General features: G+C 42.2%; 1 protein-coding gene and 1 pseudogene across 5 annotated transcripts in view; one reads left to right on the top strand and one right to left on the bottom strand.

Moving 5' to 3' along the window:
- Positions 1-20,112, top strand: part of PAX3 (paired box 3) — a gene marked incomplete at both ends in the record, with an annotated part of 95,840 nt that overhangs the window by 61,054 nt on the left and 14,674 nt on the right. For all 4 annotated transcript variants that reach the window (XM_084243956.1, XM_084243959.1, XM_084243958.1 and 1 more), the window contains 3 exons: positions 2,687-2,892; positions 14,165-14,330; positions 15,275-15,489. In XM_084243956.1, the coding sequence (XP_084100082.1) occupies positions 2,687-2,892; positions 14,165-14,330; positions 15,275-15,489 (587 nt within the window). The remainder of the gene's footprint in view (positions 1-2,686; positions 2,893-14,164; positions 14,331-15,274; positions 15,490-20,112) is intronic.
- LOC311180715 (large ribosomal subunit protein uL22-like) lies at positions 4,928-5,646 on the bottom strand (annotated as a pseudogene). The gene has a single exon. The product of its transcript is annotated as a large ribosomal subunit protein uL22-like (transcript).

The raw sequence follows: 20,112 nt of genomic DNA, 5'->3' as shown, positions 1-20,112 counted from the left end.
CAAGGTGAAACCTAGTGGTCTTGACCCTCAGCATTAACTCTCGCTGGTACTTGTAAATCGAAGCAGCCCTTTTTTCTTCGGAAACCAGAGATGAGTTTGATGAATTGACCTGACAGTGCATGGTACATCATATTTACTTGGGAGGATTTAATAACCCTAGAGACTCCCAAAGGAAACATGAAAATTTCCACATACCCTGGTCCCAAGGATCACAGTAATAGAATGTGTAAGCAGAGATTTAAGGTTCTCACAGGCAGAGTGCACTTCTGCTCCATCCTGAAATACTATTGAGTTTTTCACCTGAATTCACATTACACAGAAATGTTAGGGCAACAGAAACCGTGGGCGTGGAAGGAAAACATTTTATGGAAATTTATTGTCTTTTTGGGAGAATAAGTGATTTGTTTCTTGGGGAGTACATTATAATTAAGAACATATATGGAAGTAATTTTTTGATAAATGTGGAAGGAAATATTTCATATACTTGGGAATTTTGAGAGGGAAAAGAATTACTCTGGATTCTTGTAGTGGGTGATTCTCAAAGTGTCCCCTGAGATCAGAAAAATTCAGCAATAATCACCTGGGAGTGTGTTAGAAATGCAACTTCTCAAAGTCCATCCAGATTTAGGAAATCAGAAAAACTAGAAGCCCTAGAAGAGGGGACAATTGTCTGTGCTTTATCAAGCTTTTCTGAATCCCCAACGGTTTGAGGACCACTGCTACCTCGTTATGCACAAATCTTTGCTTATTTAATTTAGCTCATGTTTGTCAAATGAATATACACATAATGCAATGCAAGACATTTCTCCCATAGCTAAAGAAATTCTATTTTTCTTTTTAAGTTTATACTAAAACATCCTAAAATATTCTTATATTAGATTAGACCATTTTATATTATATTAGATAACATAATTGAAAAGCTAAGCATAATGGCTCACATACAGTAGATGCATTATATATTACAGTTCCCTCTTGTGCACAAGTATTTGTTTTCTTTAATTTGTCATATATATTATTAATTCGCTCAATTTCATAGTGTTTGAATGAAAATAAATTGTAGAAGTATTAAAATATTAGGAAACCGAAAATCATACTTATGGGTTATTTCAGATATGCACCTTTTGGGACAGTTTTTAATTTATACTGAAATAGAGTGAAATTTTAGATTTCTATATGGCAGAGTTGGAGTGTAAGATGGAGCGCATGGGCACACTGCATTTTAACATAGCTTCTAGCGCCACCTGCATTTCCCTGGGTCCTACCAGCCTCAGGGTGCAAAGGAGTTACCTTCACATTGACATGAATAATTTACAATTTTCTGCCTTTCCTTCCTCATTTGTGGGTAGCACACCTCTGCTGCTTCCCCAGAGGATTCCTTAGCTATTTGGGGAAATGTTCTGAGCGCCCCTGTATGTGCTCAGGAGCAAGGTTGCTTAGGCACTGGCCCCACTCTCCGTGTCTGTGGCCTGACAGCTCTCCCAGGGCCTCCTGCCACCATCCGATGGTCAGGGCCTCTAGGAAAGAACTGTCCTCAGAACCTCAATAAGTGAGCAGTTGCCCTGCCACTGTCACGACTCACAGGGCCAGGTTGTATGAATAATGCAGTTCTTGTCTAATTCCCAGGCCTGCTTCTCTTCCTTACGTACCTACTCACTTCATTGGGAAGGTCTCTTCCCTGATGCATATTGATTCAGGCAAATTTAAGCTTTGGTGGGGAGGAGGCTGCAACAGGACTGTCTCTTGGCCCCATGGCCTTTCAGTCACCAGGGTCCCATGCAGAAGGGTCCTGTGCTTGGTTTCATGTTCAACTGTCACTATCTTGAGATACATGATAAGTTTTCAACACCTGAACCACCCCCTCCCCTTTTCATTTTGCACTGGGTTTCTCAAATTGGCAATCATTTGGCAGAGATCCAGACTCCGAAATTCAGTTTAGGGACCCTTTACCGGAGTATGCCTATGTTTTCTTGAGAACATTCTAGAGAGTTACAATAACAGTATCTAAACACTCCTAAAAGCACTTCCCTTTTGTGGTGAACTTAGAGTAGTATCTACACATATTGATTAGTAATGATGCTTGCCTGAAACTTATATAATGCTATAATGCAATGTTACTTCAGTACAAAAATTTTAAAAAGCATTTCCCAATACCTGGAAATAAGTTACTAAAATTTAGACATGTTATTTCTTATAGGAGTAGTGGAGTGTAGAAGTTTATAAGAGTTCTGCAATAGTTTTTATATACTAAGTCAATTTTGCAATATAGTTTTTAAAAGGATCACATTTGTTAATGGATTTCCTGGTGTCAAAGTTGGTGAAAATGTATCAGGAACCAGATTAAATGGGATTCGTTCATTAGATATCACTGGAGTATCCATTCAGTGCCGAGGGTGAGACCATACAAATGACAGGAGACCTGTCCCTGTTCCCTAAGAGCTCATCATAAATAAGCCTAGAATGACAGATAGAGAGAGCAATTATTTCTGCCTGGTGGAGGGGGGGAGTGGCTTGAGATGGGAAGGGAAGAAATTAAATACCAGTTAATAATGTCACATTGCACAGAGGGACTTGGTGTCCCTGGGAAGAGACTGGGAATTACTATAAATAGGAATTTGAATCTTTATGACTTAATCAAACGTACATTTGGATTCACATTTTACTGTGATTTTTCCTCCTGTGCCCTTAGCCTCGGCACCCCAATCAGATGAAGGCTCTGACATTGACTCTGAACCAGACTTGCCCCTGAAGAGGAAGCAGCGCAGGAGTAGAACCACCTTCACGGCGGAACAGCTGGAAGAACTGGAACGTGCTTTTGAGAGAACCCACTACCCTGATATTTACACCCGGGAGGAGCTGGCACAGAGGGCGAAGCTCACCGAGGCCCGAGTGCAGGTACTGAGGTCCAAGCGTCCACATCCTGCTTAAACCCAGACAGGAGACCAAAACGCATCTTCTCACTCAAAGCATATTTAATCCAAGAACATAAATCTCTTAGGAAGGCACTTAGGCCTTAGGAAGGGCACTTCATCATGAATTCGTCTCTTGCATTACAAACTCCTCCTTCTTGCTAACACCCTTTCTTTAAACGTGACCTTGTCCCAACAACATCACAACTTCTTCTATTTTTACCATTTGCATTTATGTGGTTCTATCTCTACACTGCCCTCCCCATGAATCTCTTGTTTTACACATGCCTGTTGTTTACAGGTGTATTTTACTTTCCTAGCCAAGTTTTCTCTTGGTAATATGCTGGTAAGTCCAATGAAATTTATTGCTAGGGTGGCTATGTTTAGTTTTTTTTCTTTCATGGTGATCTAAGTATTTTATATGGGTTAATGTTAAAATGTCATCTATCTAATTTGCCTTCTTTGTATTCCTATTTATGAAAAGGTGCCTTCTTACTGTATGTAGTCTTTGTTTATCATTGCTGGGAGAATATGATTCTCTCAGAGATAACACACTAAGCATTCCAGGAATCCTTATTATGTACCTGGCATTACAAGGACTTGTGGGGATGCACAGAATAACAGAAAAGAAAATTTGAGTGCTTCCTTTGTGCCAGGGACTTTTCTAAGTGCATTATATGAATTAAGACATCTAGCCATCACTAAAAACCCTAGGTTTGTATTATTTCTATCCCCAATGTAGAGATGAGGAGACTGAGGCTCAGACTATTTAAGTCACTGCTGAAAGTCACATAGCTAGGAAGTGATAGGGGTGATTTCTACAGATAAAGGTCATATACTGGGGCCTCCCTGGTGGTTCAGGGGTTAAAGACAGTGCTCTCAAGCTATCACCAGCCACTGCAGCACAAGTTCAATCCCCAGTTGGCCAGGGAGGTGACCCAACATGGCACAGCAAACCCCTCCTGTCTGGCCCGCTGCTCCCCTCAGCAGTGTATTTCAGTAGATCCACCTGTTCTGCTCCCCACTCTGTCTCTGGTGAGTCCTCTTACCCCCCCACGCCTCTGGCCTGTACCCCAGTTCTTATATGCATAAATAAATAATAAAAAAAGGTCATATACATCTGTGGTCTTGCAGTGGTGAAGATGTGCAAAGGTGTACACGGTAAGTTTTTTACTTTAATAATTTTATGGTCTGGAGTCACTTTGACAAAGTATTTTATGACAAAAATCATTTGAATTATCTTTTGAACTCTTAGAAATTCTCTGAACCCCTGGTAAATGCCTATTTTGGTATAATATGTTTCTGTTGAGAATAATGTTTTTGCCATTTTAATGATGAGATTTTCCTTTCCTTTCCTTTCTTTCTTTGAAAGAATACAAATGCCTTAGGGTCTCCTGGAACTCCTTTCTTTTTTTTAATTTTTTAAAAAAGATTTATTTATTTATAGAGCTGGAGTACAGGCCAGAGATGCAGGGGGTGAGAGGATTCACCAGAGACAGTGGGGAACAGAACAGGCAGATTGACTGAAGTATGCTGCTGAGGGGAGCAGTGGGTGAGACAGAGGTCTGCTGTGCCAGGTGGGTTGCTCCCTGTCCGGCTGGGGATCGAACTCGTGCAGCAGAGGCTGCGGATTGCTTCATAGTGCTGTGCTTAACCCCTTGTGCCACCAGGGAAGCCCTCCTGGGATTCCTTTCTGCTCCTGCAGTTAGGTGACAGTATCTGGAAATGCTGTTTATTCCCAGATATTTGACTTTCATGGTCAAGTAAGGCTGGCGACTCAGCAGTGAACTCGTCAGACGATATGGTTTCAGATTGATTAAGGAGCTTTCTCTGCTGTGGCTAATTACTTCTCCGATTACAGAATTTTACAGAAACAGCCTCTTCCAGGCTACAGAGACTAGTCCGAGAAATTGTTTTATTCCACTTGACTTTCCATAGGATCATCAGAATGCTGGGAAAGTGAAGGAATGCTAAGATGAATTAAGACCAGTTGATTAAGGAACTTCAGAGTAATAGGGGTAGTAAATGAAACACATAAATCATTTTTTAAAAAAAGCAGGTATGTTATCAGAGGAGAGACAGGGTGGGAGGGAGGGAGGGGGGCAGAGAGCGAGAGAGAGAGGAGTTTATTATTTTTATTTTATTTTTTTTGCTCTTACTTTTGTTTCCTTTTATTTTAAGTTGAACTTATTTCCTTGCCATAAGTTTTGTTTCTTCAGTTTCTTCTGGGATATCTTTTCTTCTGTGTCACCTCCTCTTCTGGTTTAGGAACAATCTGCTCTTCTTCAGTAAGGATCATCTCAGTGTGGCAGGGGGAGCTCATGCGTGAGTTAATCTGACCATGAGCTCTGTAAGTTCTGCGACGCACCTTAGGGACTTTGTTCACCTGGATGTGCTCAATGACCAGAGAATCTACATCTAAACCCTTAAATTCGGCATTGCTTTCTGCATTTCTAAGCTTGTGCAGTAAAAATTCAGCACTCTTTTTGGGCCACCGACCTTGCGTCCAACCCCACTGTTTGGCCTGGGCACACCTGCCAGCACCACCATTGTAATGACGGAATGGCACGCACTGCTTCTGTAGAGTGACATCCTTCAGATAGTTGGTGGCTTTTCGGATAAGCATACCCTTGATGGCCTGGGCAGCTTCATGAGTGTTCTTATAATGAATACGGAGATTTGAACCTCTTGATTTGCATGACTTTGTAGGGTTTTCTGGGTCAAGTGAGTAGCGAACCATTTTCAGAGCTCACTAAGGCCCCTTAAGGGAAGACGAAGCGAGAGAGAGGAGTTTAGAAGAGGAAAGGATGAGGTAGATTTAGATGAACGTTGAGACTCAAAAGTCACTGGATAAGAGTTGGGAAGAGTACAGCCATGAGGGAAGAACAGGAGAAAACCCCGAGAATTCAGTGCACATGAGTCACTTATCAGGTGACCTTTTATTGTCCCTTAAGTCTTCTTGAGGAAACAGTGATGCTCAGTGTTGCTGGAGGGTAGGAGTGGTGGGGTGGCTGCAAGGAATGATTGGAAATCCGGGCTGCGGAATCCTGAGGAGGACTTGGGTTTCAGGCTGGGGGGCGGCACTGGGTATGTGGAGGCTGTGGGTATGAAATAGGTCAGCGGCAGTAGGAATGGCAAAGAAGGGTTGATGCCAAGGGTTATTCAGAGGCAGAATGGAGGCAACAGATTGTGTAAGCTGGAGGTAGGTGGAAGGGTGGGGAGTCACAGATGAGAGACGGAGAGTGCAGGTGTTTTATACTTGGAACTGTGGACTCTCGCCCTATGTTATGTTGGGGTACAGTGTTCTTCTCCGGGAATCACTACCACTACCCACTATTAGGATAATGTGTCTATATAAATACTATATTAGTATATAATAATATAGAACACATATTACCCCATCGGGCAGTATACAACATTGTAAAGCATTACATTGTAACATTATAGCACAATGTTGCTGATATTACATGCATTAAATCTGTTTTGCTTTTGTTACAGTTCTGTGATCACCTGGTTGAAATACAAAGTTAAGTTCCATTCTTTCATCAGGGAGTGCCTGCTTTATTCCAGAATTTGGACCCTCTATTCCCTGGCCCACCTACTGGCCTGTTCCTAAGATAGATCATCGTGAAGGCAGAGTCAAAAATAAATATTTACTTTAGAGAAATCAAACAAAGAGTGAGGGGAGCTGGAAAGTGTGCATTGTAGCTCTCTTGTTCTTGCCTTTGCTAAAAAATGAGGTTGGGAGACAGAATCCCTGTCCACGAAGCCTGCGCCGTTCGAACAGTGCCCAGCGTTCACATCTGGCGCGGTGCATGTCAGGAGACTAAGGATGGCCCATTAACTTTCCGAGGACATGGGATCAATCCAATAAAGACTGGTTCATATTTTTCTATATAGTGACCTCCTCTCTCAAGCAGGGCCCTCATTAACCTCACAGCTGTCCTAATGTGGCTTTAACCCGGTGACTCTTTACATTCCTTATGGCTTCATTAGTTCCCTTGAGACACATCTTGTCTTGCACCACAGCTATGATCTACAGCCTAACAAATTCCCTACAACACCCGGCATATGGATCTTTTACTTAACTCAGCAGGAAAAAGAAGGGAGTAGTTAATCACTGATTAAAATGCCAGAACAAAATCCTTTAGTTTTTAGAAGGATCTGGGAAAGCAGTAGCAAAGTCAACTCGGTTTGAGTGATAGCCAGAAAGTGTGAGTTAGTTTAATCTGGGGCACCTGGGAAAACCAAACACCAAATGAAACCCCCCCTCCTGCCCCCCACACTGTCTATATCCATTTTTTTTTCCTGAGAAAAAGTATTCCTAAACTCTTTGGAAGATGAGACTAAAGCTCTAATAACATGGGCCTTGGTCAGTATTTCGGCAAAATATTTGGACTGTAGGAATGTTGTGTTTGTCATAAACACATCTGAGTACACAGTCAATTCTTGCACCCCAAAACCTATTTGCTTCATTTTCCTCCTGGGTAGACAATTACTATGCAAATAATGGCACATGTTAAAGTTTTGTGGGGAAGGGTGACTTGCAAATATTTATGATGTACCAAAGTTTTCGTAAATCTTCCATCTAAGAGCTCCATGAAGTAGACAAATAGCCTCTTCCCCCACCAACAATGGAAGACCAGAAGGAGACTGCTTGTGGAGACAGCCTGTGGCTAGGAGTCAGAAGATAGGGTTTTGGCCTAGACTTGCCAAAAGTGTTTTGCTCAGCAAGGCAGTGATTCTGCTGTAATACTGCTGGGTTCCAGGTGTTTCCTTTTTAATTTACAATATGGGGCGAGTGAGATCAGATGATTGAGGTCTGGGGTTGTGGATGGCGAGGATTATCGGGACTGGAGTTCTGGGAGAGCTGAGATTTGACCACAAAATTTTGTGCTTGTGTGTGTGTGTGTGTGTGTGTGTGTACATGAGTATTAACTAGGGAGAGGGCTTTTATCATATTCTCAAGTGCTCCCTCCCTCTATCCTGTCACCCCATTAAGCAGTACTAGGAGGCATGATCTCACAGACCCCTCTAGCACCACCAGTAATTTGCAATTCTCAGGGAAGCCCAAGAGCAATTTAAAATCATTTATCACATCTGTGTAGGTCAGAAGTTAGGGTAGGTAGGGGATGTTTGACCTTGTACTCCACAATGAAGCAGGAACATATTATCCAGCAATTCTCTGCTGGCACAGGCTCTGGGGATATGTGAAGTTGTAGTTGAGTGTGCTGAGTGGCCACACCCCTTTGGCATTCAGAGGAGCTTGGAGTATCACCTTGTCAATCTTGCACCTCTTCTGCCCAACCTGCTCTTCTTACTGTGGCCTAGCTGGGTATCGGCAATGGTGGCGGCACTGGAGAGAGTGTGGTAGAAAGAGAGCAGGAGTAGAGCGTGTGAGGAGATCCAGGGGCACAAGCAGCTTTGTTGTGAATTTACCTACTTGGAAAATACTGTACTTGGTGTTATAGTATTAGCCATCACCTAGTGTTTAATGAAGCATTTTATAATCTTGTTGGGAATTCTCTTTCTAAGGATTAATTATTATACTCTCTCCCCATTTTCCAAATTGCATTCGGAATAATCCATCTGGAATAATGTAGGTCAGATTGCCTTTGAGGACCACATCAAAAATGCGAACCAGTAATTTATTGATAGACAAAATTAGGCTTACACTCTGGGGCAATTAGCACTAATCCATGAAACTTGGAAGCAAATTTGACCTGAGCCTCCATTGGAGCCAATCTGGCTTTCCATTGTTTGAGGTGCTACTTGGCACTTTTCTGCTTGCTCATGGGCACAAAGGCTGTGGCTCTAGACCACAGAAGTAGGAAAACAAGCCCAGGCTTTAATTCTTGGCTTTTTCAGATAGAGATGGCAGTGTGAGATTTCTAGTTAATAGCTAACATTTATTGAACACATTAGGTATTCTTTTAAGGACTTTGACTGTGTTGTCTCATTTAATTGCCTCAACGATCTTGTGAAGTGTTTTTTTTTAATGTCTCCTAGTTAGCAGATGAGAACAGAGGGGCTCAGATACTAACCAAACTGTTGAAGTCACAGACGTCAAATTTTGCCTGGTCTGTATGGTACCCATATGAATGAAAAGTACCTTCTAAAATACTAAGTACTTGGGCCTCCCCGGTGGCGCAGCGGTTGAGCGCTGGGTTGTGAAGCTGCCCGCGGCCTCCACGGCACCGGTTGGATCCCCGGCTGCTCCCCGGCCACCGGAGGAGGGTCCCACATGGCGCGCAGACCTCTCCTGCCGCCCGCTGCTCCCCTCAGCAGTGTACTTCGGTCCTTCTGCCTGCTCTGCTCCCCGCTCTGGCTCTGGTGAATTCTCTCACCCTCCCGCGCTTCTGACTGTACCCAGTGCTTGTATAAACAAAAACAAACAAATAAATAAAACATGCCTCTATAAAAAAAATAAAATACTAAGTACTTTATCTTTATAGTATCATTTTCCCCAAGTTGTTGAGAAAATTGGCTTCTTTACTTGTGAAGAGAAAAATTTATGAAAACCTTATTTTCTCATGACTCATTAGCATTTACCCCCTAATTATCATGTTATGGGGTTCCTCTGATCAATTTAAATTTTCCTTAAAAAAATCATTGGATTTTATATTATTCTAACAGTGGATTTTAAGATCATTGCCAAACGCATGGAGATAGCTTTGTGGAAGGGTTCTGAGGAAAGATCCAGGTGGCCAGATGGAAATAAACCATATTGTGGTTCAGCAAGTAAGGTAAAAAGTTGCTATGAGGATAAGTTTGGTTGTAGTGTGATTGGATTCAGGCAATTGTAGGCAATAAACTGTGTCCTTAGTAGTTACCCACTGAAGTATGCCTTCTGTCCCCAGTTCCTTACTATGCTAAGAGTGTAGTGAAGGCCAGTTAATATGTGGGAAAAGCAAGGCTACATTGAATTAAGGGTCAACAATATAACAGATATTACTTTGTAAAACTTGTTCTTTTCTATCTTGTTGAGTAGGAAGTCATAAAACACTCATTTTCTCTTCTAGAACAATTAGTGGCTATTATGTTTTTCAAACCAAAGAGTAGTTTCTATTAATTGTAACCATGAGTCTTAAATGCCTTTCGCCTATTTTAGACACACTTGCTCAGTGTTAGAGGCTCACACCTGTCATTCAGTGTGTCACACACTGATTATCTGTGAAGAATTAGTGATTCAATAGTGAAAGATTATTTAACATTTCTGAGTACCAGGGAAAGTCTTTTGGTTAAAGATGGGATAACAACACGTTCCCAGGATCAGTATGCTTGGACAGTTTGGGTATTGAAAATTAAGGTTATTTCAAGGGCATCTTTTTTCCTATTAAAAGTGTAAGATATATCTTTTATGAGTTTCAAAGCATAAAGAAGACAAGGCCTACTTCTCAATTTGCAACCTCATTGCATTTTCTTCTAATGTTCCTTTTGGCAGATTCAACTGGTTCTAGGAGATGCGGAAGGCTAAGAATGGAAGATGATAGAAAAATCTGGGTAAATGGTTAGAAACAGGCAGGCCAGTTCTCAGTGAGCCCAAGTTCTCTCATGAATAACCCCCTGGAATTTTTCTGTTTAAATTTAAGCAACATTTAAATTCTTTCCTTTGGTGGAAAGGGGCGCAGGGGTTAAGTCTCAGTACTATCGAGCTATCACCAGCCACTGCAGCATGAGTTCCATCCCCAGCCAGGGACCTGACCCACATGGCACAGCAGACCTCTCCTGTCTTGCCCGCTGCTCCCCTCCGCAGTGTATTTCAGTCGATCCGCCTGTTCTGCTCCCCACTCTGTCTCTGGTGAATCCTCTCACACCTGTACCTCTGTCCTACACCCCAGTTCTTGCATGCATAAATAAATAAAAAATAAATCTTTAAAAAAATATTCTTTCCTTTGGAAAACTCTTCATGCTTCTCCTCTTGAAGGTTTATTTTTCAGTGAAGATTTGCTCTTCATTTTTTTACTGGAAATATTGTAAACATTAGAACTCTAAAATCAACTCCTGGTGGGTTTACTCAATGTCTTAAATATTTATTTGTATCATTTTGGAAAAGTAAAAACAAAAACCAAAAAACCTTATACTTGGAGTTCTTTGGATTCAGTCTTTTGAAGGTATTTGCAGAAAATTATGATGTTTCTCTTTGTTATTTGAACAGAACACTTTTGATTTGAAAACTGGGTTATGGAGGAGTTAGAATGAAGTCAAATAAAAAGTAGGTTGAGATTGACGGAGTGATCAGGCACAGCCACACACTGGATCAGTCACACTTCGTTTACTTATCTAAAGGTCTCAGGGGAAGTTGGCACAGAGAAATTGGCAATATACTTGGATAATAACAAAAGTGTAAACTTTTCTTCATAAAGGATCTATCTCACCAGTAGAATTGAGGATAGTAAGCCTGAAGGAGTGAAGTCACATCAGAACATTTGGAAATTCAACTTTTCTCTCAGTCTAGTCCATGAAACAGGAGATGACTATACACAATTGATCTAGGCAGGTGTGGGTCCCATTTCACCTGAGCCAGGTGAGCATCATTAATCTTGAGGATGTATAATATTAAATATGACTGCATGTCTGGTGTGGTGCAGTGCACGCTGCTGTGAATACAGTCTGGTTTCCTACCCTGAGCCTCCTCCAGCCAGCTCAGCTTGTTCCAAGCACTGCCCTGACAAGAGGTTTTTTACCCCAATACCTTTGGGAGTCGTGGTAACATACGCTTAGACTTGCAGTGAGAAAACACAATTGATTCAGAACTGAAATTGAGTGCTGCTCATGGTTCTATTATCCCAGGTGGCAATATATTAAGTTAAGTAAGACTCTAATTCAATTATGTATCAACATGGGAAAATATTGACTTACCTTCTTTTCCTGTTGGAAACTTAAGGAGTATTAAATGTTAGTATTTTGAGGAAGTTCAAACAGCTTTCCTTACCAATATCTTGCAACATGGCCAGAGAAGACCAAACTCTCTTTCAGACAAATGCTTGGGCGAGTAACACAAGTTTAAGCAGCTGTCTTAGCAAAATATTTGTGAAGTTGGGCTTTCTTGCTCCAACAGGGAGAAATTCTGCCCTCCACTCTCTAAAATTTTGTGAGATAAAAATCTCAATTAAGTCGTCTAATTGATTTTTTTAAAGATTTGTTTATTTATGCATACAAGAGTTGGGGTATAGGCCAGAGATGTGGGCGGTGAGAGGATTCACCAGAGACAGAGTGGGGAGCAGAACAGGCAGACTGACTGAAACACTGCTGCGGGGAGCAGCGGACGAGATGGGAGAGGTCTGCTGCACCATGTGGGTTGCTCCCTGGCCAGCCAGGATCAAACTTGTGCTATAGAGGCTGCGGATTGCTTCTTAGTGTGGTGCTTAACCCCTGCGCCACCAGGGAGGCCCTAAGTTGTCTAATTGTTAATGTGGTTCTTTCAGGAAATCAGCTCTTGTCTTTTCTTAGAGACACTGTTCTTTGGTATCACTTCCATATAGAGAAGGTTTTTTTTTTCTCTCCAAAATCATATCTACACTGGAAAGTGAGGTGAAACTCTTTCTCCACTCTAAATTTTTCCTGATTCTATGCATCTCCAAACATGGAGCTTCATTCCGCAGGGAGCAATTATTTTGGTTGCTTTGATGACTATGAATCCTTTTTCAAAAAAGATTTATTTACTTATGCATAGAAGAACTGGGGTATAGGACAGAGGTGCAGGGGGTGAAAGGATTCACCAGAGACTGAGTGGGGAGCAGTGGGCAAGACAGGCGAGGTCTGCTTGCTATATATGGGTTAGTTCCCTGAGTGGGGATTGAACTCAGGTCATAGTGGTGATAGAGCTGAGGCTTAATCCCTAGGCCCTGACTACTCTGAATTCTATGAGGACAACACTGTAAGCTCTTCTGGTGCAGGGATCCTATTTTATCCTAATGAGTCTTAGTCATCCTTTTATCCTCTGACCCTAAGAACAGTGCTTTCTTCATACCATTTTCAATAGACATTTAAAAAAATTTTAAATTTTATCTATGTATTATTTTAATATATTACTCTGTATTATTTATCTATGCACTGCCTATGTATCACTGAGATTTATTTGGCATCCAATCTTGTGTAACTTTTAGGTGTGCCACAGGCTTGTTTGATCCATGCAAGCATGTTTGTCATCAGTTAGCTAACACTTATATAGTAATTATCAGTTTTGTCTGATGTTGGGAGTTAAGATTGAGTGTGTTAGGATGTTTAATGTTTACAGTCCAGCCTTTTTGTCTGTAATCTCTGCACTGGCCTTTAGGTCTCTAGGACTTAATTGTCTGCTAGATGCTATGACCAATGCACTTTTGGTATACGAATTAGAATACCTCCAGGTAGAGATCCTCTCTCATTTGGGGGGAAATATCACATATGCACTCTGGAAAAATCATTAAAAGTTCTACATTTAAGCCCTGCAGATGGAGAATTAGGCAAGATCTTGCAGTCCCTGAAAGGCCTTATGTCACAGTTTCTCAACATTTTAGATGTTCAGTTACATTGTTGCTTCTGCTACTGCCACTTCTCTGCAGGTGCCCACGTACAACTCTTGGGTTTTGAATCCCTGGAAGGCATTTTGTGGTTTTTCTGAATGGACCTGTTTAGCATAGTGCTGGACACAGCATATCATAAGTGCTTAAAGCTGTCGAAGGAAATAATAATGACTTACGGGATCTTCTTAGATAAATGGTCTTTGTTTCTTGAAATACCGCTCTGGTATTTATTTATTTCTAATGAGATCAGTGCCACGTCCTACTCTTTGAAAGGGATGGTAAGATGGCCCTATTTATCCTCCTGATCAGTGTTCAGGATGCTCAGGATCTGTGCCTGTAGTGACTACAGTAAGTCAGAGACCGACCGATAAAAACATCAACTACAAGTGTTGGTGTGATAAGGCAAGGCCAGGTTAGGAGTTAAGAGCATGGTCCTGAGAACACTGGACTCCACGAGGGTGGGAGGGTGAGAATGGTGGGGAGTTCCTGCTGTTTCCACTCCTCTTAGCCCCCCTGGCCACGGTCATCATGGGGCTCCTGGGGGCTTTGCTGGACCTTGCAGCCCCTCTCCTGACCCCTGACATTTAACTCTCCTTTCTCCCCTGACAACACAACACAGAAGGTGGAGGGCTCTTGCTCCTATTTGCCCTGTCAGTAAGGGGCCTTTAATCTGTTTTAGCATGAAAAATTCATTAAGAATGTACTATTATTTCATCAGTGAAATCCTCAAATTTTAAATTAAATCCATAGGTCTGGTTTAGCAACCGCCGTGCAAGATGGAGGAAGCAAGCTGGGGCCAATCAACTGATGGCTTTCAACCATCTCATTCCGGGGGGGTTCCCCCCCACCGCCATGCCGACTCTGCCAACATACCAGCTGTCGGAGACCTCTTACCAGCCCACAGCTATCCCACAAGGTACAGAGGGCGGGTGGGAGGGAGGAAGAGGTTAACGTGTTTCGCCAATCACTGCCTTCGCTGCTTATTTTCTACTGAGATGTCTGCTATGCTGTGACCTGGATGCTGTGCTCATGGGTGCACGTGTGTGCTTGTGTGTGATCTTGTGTGCATGTGCTTGTATGTGCTTGTGTGTGTTCGTGTGTGTATGCTCATGTCTGTGTTAATTGCACTGCACCAAGTTGTCCTGAATGTACCTGTCACTTTTCAAAAAAAGTTTGTTCTGTGACATAGCTGAGTCTCTTTAGATAAACTGTGTTGTAGTAATATAAGACCGTTTCAGTATTTCCAAACAAAACCACCTTCCTAAAGAAATAAGCCATTTGATTTTCTTCTGTTAAAATTTCACCTCTCCGTTGGTGTTCCTGCCTGCCAGGAGTTGCAGGTCGCGATTGTGGGTCACATGGCAGTGGCAGAGTAAGCCTTGACAGACTCACATGGCGGTGCTGGGATCAGAGACGAGACTAAGTTTTTTGGAGTAGGAAAGGTAGCATTTTGGGTGTTCGAAATTATCCGATCACCCCATTATTTAGATGCCTTGAGAATCTATTCAACTGGAAATTTGAGACTTGCCATTCTTACCTTGGTTAGTCCTCATGCTGATGAGTCCCATTCTCCGCCAGCAGAGGTGTGCCAGCCTTGCTAATCTGGTCTCTGAATTCCTATCCTGGGTCTATCATTGCATATTTCCATGAAAGTATATCCAGGTTGTGTATTTGCACATGTGTGCAGAGATGTGGCTAGCTTTGTTAGGGGGTGGTTCTACACTGCATGTGAAGAAATGCGGTTTGAAACTAACTTAGGGCCTGCCAAGTGACTGCTGCAAGGCTCGGTGGCTGTGAACTCTTGCTCTGAGCCTTGCTGGCCTACCGAGAACTTATGGCTGACAGTCTTCCTCATTGCAGCTGTGTCGGACCCCAGCAGCACCGTCCACAGACCTCAGCCGCTTCCTCCGAGCACTGTACACCAAAGCACTATTCCTTCCAACCCCGACAGCAGCTCAGCCTACTGCCTGCCCAGCACCAGGCATGGATTTTCCAGCTATACAGACAGCTTTGTGCCTCCGTCCGGACCCTCCAACCCTATGAACCCCGCCATCGGCAATGGCCTTTCACCTCAGGTCAGTTCTGTGTTTCCAGACAGACGATTTGCTGTATACCAGAACCAAATAGTCAATTCCCCGAGGCGGTCCTATAATGAATTGCCAAATTTAAACCATAATGTATTCTTTATACAAGCCACATGATTTCAGTTTTCTAGTTTCCTTTTTCTCTACCCTTCCTACTGGCTGGATCAAAAGTGGTAGCCTAGACTTAAAATTCAAGTGCTTGTTTAATGTAATCACAGAGATTTTAGGTTCCTACTCAGCTGTCAAGGTGTTTGTCCATGCCCAGGGCTGGGCTTTGATTAAGAAGCATGCACACACACATACCCCTTCCAAAGTTTTATTTATTTATTTTGAAAATATAGGACTTAATGGAAAATATTGCATGGCAAACAAGTCCTTCAATCCATTAGCTTAAAACAGAATGGCAGCACCATCATGTGTAAAAGCAGAAGGCTAGACTCGGGTACCCAGCACAGCACTGATGGGGAGACCTGTGCTGGACTCTGAGGATCGCTCACAATTGGTTTTAAAATGGCACTTGGCCAGCTGATGAGGGTTGTGGTGGGGTGGGAGAGGCAGCAAAAGCATCTACAGAAAAAAAAAAAAAAGCACAAAAGCTTTTACAAAACAATTGTGGAAGCAAGCAAACAAGTTGTATGGAAGGAGAACCAGCAGATGACTCCAGAATCCTGGGAAAATAAGTGATAAATGCTCAAATTAGGAGAATGACTGCTCTTTGGGAATATACAGATATTTGAATGCTGTAATTGTTTTTCTAATTTGCATTGGACTATGAGCTTTTCTTGAGAGATCATATTAATAAATTGCCTTGATAATTGCATGTCAGAGGGTTGGTTAAATTTCCTACATGTGGCATCTGTCTGAGGTTGACATTGTTAGCAGTTGTTTAAATACAGATCACTTGATTTTATTAGGGAGCTCTTGGTCCAGGTGGTAAGGGTAGCTGCCCGCTAAATTTGGAGAAATGTCACAAAGGGGCTGCAATCTATAATTGCAATCGGGAATCTCTTCAGGGCTGAGAGTGAGAGTTTTAACAGCTTTATCTTTTCTTAACCCCCTTTTTCCTCTTGGTGGTTAGAAAAACAGAGAGAAGCTCAGAATGACACAAATGAAAAGTGAAAAGACAATTATACTCAATTACACACTAATCACTGACTATCACCGCTGCCTAAGCACCAAGAGGGCATTCTAATAGGCAGAAAATGAGATTTTAATGGCACAAAGGGTGGCCAAAATAACGACTCATATATCTTCGCCTTCTTCGTTTTCTTCAACTTGTGGTTTGTGTCTTGGGAGTGGGGTTCCTGGGCTCTGCACAACGGTGATAACTCCGAGCAGCTGAAAAGTTCAAAGCCCTTGGAGTTGAAAAGAATGAATAGCAAAGGCAATGAAATAAACATTTCTGCCTAAAGGCAAAAGTTCATAAATCCTTTTTTGTAACAGTAAATGTAATTAAGTTTCATAGATTCCTATAGCACATCCTGGGATAAAAAATAAGAGGTAGCTTTAAACCTCAACCGAAAAATAACAACATGAAAACAATGCATGCGCTTCCTACAGGACTTTAATAAATTTAATTTCTAAGTGCTGGCATGTGTGAGCATGATCTTGCATTGAAAATCATGGACTTATATTAATAGGTTCATCTTTAAAATGCCCAGATTTATATAGCACATAATCTGCTTCCACAGTTTAGAAGTCACATCAGAAGTTGTCATATCTCTGCGGATTTTTACGCATGTAGTTTGGGGCCATAGAAAAGCTTTTTATGAATATGATTTGGTTGAGAGTTTTAGTATAAGTTAATTCCAACCCTCACGGCTTTTAAAAGGCAAGACCCTGGGATTCATTCCCTTGGCATTTCTAAGGGTTCAATCATAATAAAAATAACAACTCGAATCTGCATTCTAGAAGTGAAACTGCTAGTTCCTTTATTATTAGTGTATTATCTTGTATGTTATAGTAAGTGTATTATATTGCATTATATAAGTATCACATTAGCGGCATCACTAGCACTTGATCTTGAAACTGTTAATCCTTGATTCAAGAAGCCTGGCTGTGATTCCAGAGTTGGTGGTAGATTGGGAATCACTCCAATATCAAGCAATGGAAAATTCCACAGGCGGCTTTTCTTGTATATCTTTAGTACGTTCTTACATATTATGTTAATTCCATTCTTATTACACTGCAAATATCCAGGATAGTTTGCCTTTCTTCCACACGTTTCCTCCTCAGGCCACCTCCATTTTGTCTTGGTTCTTATAGCATTTCCAATGACTTAGAAAAGAGATAGTGTGTTAGTTCCGCCTTATTTCCTCTGGCAAAGCTGGAGAATGAAAGGTAGTTGAGTGAATCAGTATCTTGATAAATGTGGTACTAAATACTTGGAGTATTGGGAATTAGAACTTTCTATCGTTTGCTGGATTGATCTCTTCTTAGGAATGGGTCCACTTAAGCAAGGAGAGAGGCGTGCCTACCTTTGGGAGTCTGACTTTAAAAAAAAAAAATTGTGGGCCTCCCCGGTGGCGCAGCGGTTGAGCGCTGGGTTGCAAAGCTGCCCGCGGCCTCTGCGGCGCCGGTTCGATCCCTGGCTGCTCCCCGGCCACCACAGGAGGGTCCCACATGGCGCGCAGACCTCTCCTGCCGCCCGCTGCTCCCCTCAGCAGTGTACTTCGGTCCTTCTGCCTGCTCTGCTCCCTGCTCTGGATCTGGTGAATTCTCTCACCCTCCCGCGCTTCTGAATGTACCCAGTGCATGTATAAACAAAACAAACAAACAAATAAATAAATAAAACATGCCTCTATAAAAAAAAAAAAAAAAAAAAAAAAAAAAAAAAAAAAAAAAAAAATTGTAAGATATGGTTCAGAGTCCAGGCCTCACTGCTTGGTTTACCTGTTGACTTGAGACAAGCGGAAAGAGCACGGTGAACCTGTTTCACTGCTTCTTAGGTCAGAGTGCTTGTTAATATACTGGATCAGAGAGTGAACGTGGAATTCCTCGTTTCTCCTTTGCCTTGCCTCCTAGCTGGACATTCAAAATGCAGATACGTCAACGGAGGCTCAGAAATCTGCTGAAGGCCCAGGCACGATGGGGAGGAATTGGGAGTAGAAACTCAAACTCTTGGTTCCCAGTCCAGGATCTCTATTATAATCCTTTCACAGCTGGGTGAAGAGGAAACAGGCTTCATGAAAAATAGAGAGAGGCAGGGAGCTTTCGTCAGGTTTTAAAATCATTTTGCTGATGCTAGTTTTCTAAACATTTGGGTCATTAATTTACATTCCTTTTTCTGATATACTCCTGTTTTGTTTTTTTTTTTGTTTTTTTTGGCTTTCTACACATTTCTATCAGTCCTTTAACTTCCCCTAATAATAAAAGAACTGCATGCTTATGTAGAAATTGGGGGGGAAATTGAGTGTATTTAGAACAGGGAAAAAGTTCCTGATGGCAATCACTACGAAATACTGTTGCATGTTGGGGGTCATAGGACTTTAAAAAAATATAACTAAGGAGAGTTAGTGAAGATAACTTTGCCTCCGGCTTTTTTGTACCTTTACATTTCTCCATTGGCCTTTTGCCTTCTATTCATTTAAATTGAGTTGGACCTAAACTTTTTTGTGTGGTGGGGTCTGTAGAGTCAGGAATGGCCACAGTGCAGGTTTTCTATGATCCAGCAGACTGGGTAAAGGAGAAGTCGGAGTCCTCAGTGGTTTTTGCAGGCTTTTTATTATGATTTACCTGGTACACAGCAGGCAAGGGTGCTGGGGGGACAGGAGGCTGGCAGGCCTCCCAGCCCCCAGCAGGTCTTCACTTTATCTGGGCTCTTCGGCCTCCTCTCTGCTTTTCTCTGCTCTTCTCATGGCTCTCCTTCTCTCTCGGCTTCTGCTGGCGTCCCCGTGAGGCGGCCCTTAAAAGCCCAGTCTCAGCCCAGGTGAATCCCATCTACCTATGCCCACACCCTACTCCAGGTGCCCGCCATCAGGCATGCATTCAGGACCGCAAGGATCCATCAACGATCCTGAGGGCGGGAGGGCAGAAAAGCCTGACATTTTTCCTTACCCTACAGGGTCCATTCCTCATACCTTTCTTCAGAAGTGGCTATTGGATATTTTACAAAACTTGTGCATTTTATTTGATCTTTTTCCTGAGTGTCATTGAAACTGATGTGTTGCCTGCCATTCACATTTGGAAATCCTGAGTTTTAGAACACATTTGAGGTGTTGTAGAATGGACTTTCAAGTTTAGGGTCAAAGAATGAGAAGACACCACAATGATAAGCAAGTCATGCCTGTGTATGTGTTTGGATTTTAGTGAGTGTTTGTTTGGGGTCGCTAACATATCTATTCCCTGCAGCAAAGATTCTTTTAAAAACTTGGAGTCAGAGTCTTTAGCCAAATGGTCTTTCTTAGATGCCCCTCCCCCCTTTTCTCAGGGAAGGTCTTAGGTTCGTGCAGAGCAGGTGTGAAGCAGAAGGTGACACTTGCCCAGCTGTTCAGATGAGAGCAGCAATGCACTAATGTGTGTTTGTGACTTTCCAGTCTCACAATGCTGGCACAGCTTTCAGAATTTTAGTTAGATCCTTCTTCAAGCTGCTGAAAGGGATTGTGTCCGATTTAA

The sequence above is a fragment of the Talpa europaea genome (assembly GCF_964194135.1).
Source record: "Talpa europaea genome assembly, chromosome: 1".
In the NCBI taxonomy this organism is placed as follows: Eukaryota; Metazoa; Chordata; class Mammalia; order Eulipotyphla; family Talpidae; genus Talpa; species Talpa europaea.
This window is presented reverse-complemented; position numbering and strand designations above follow the sequence as displayed.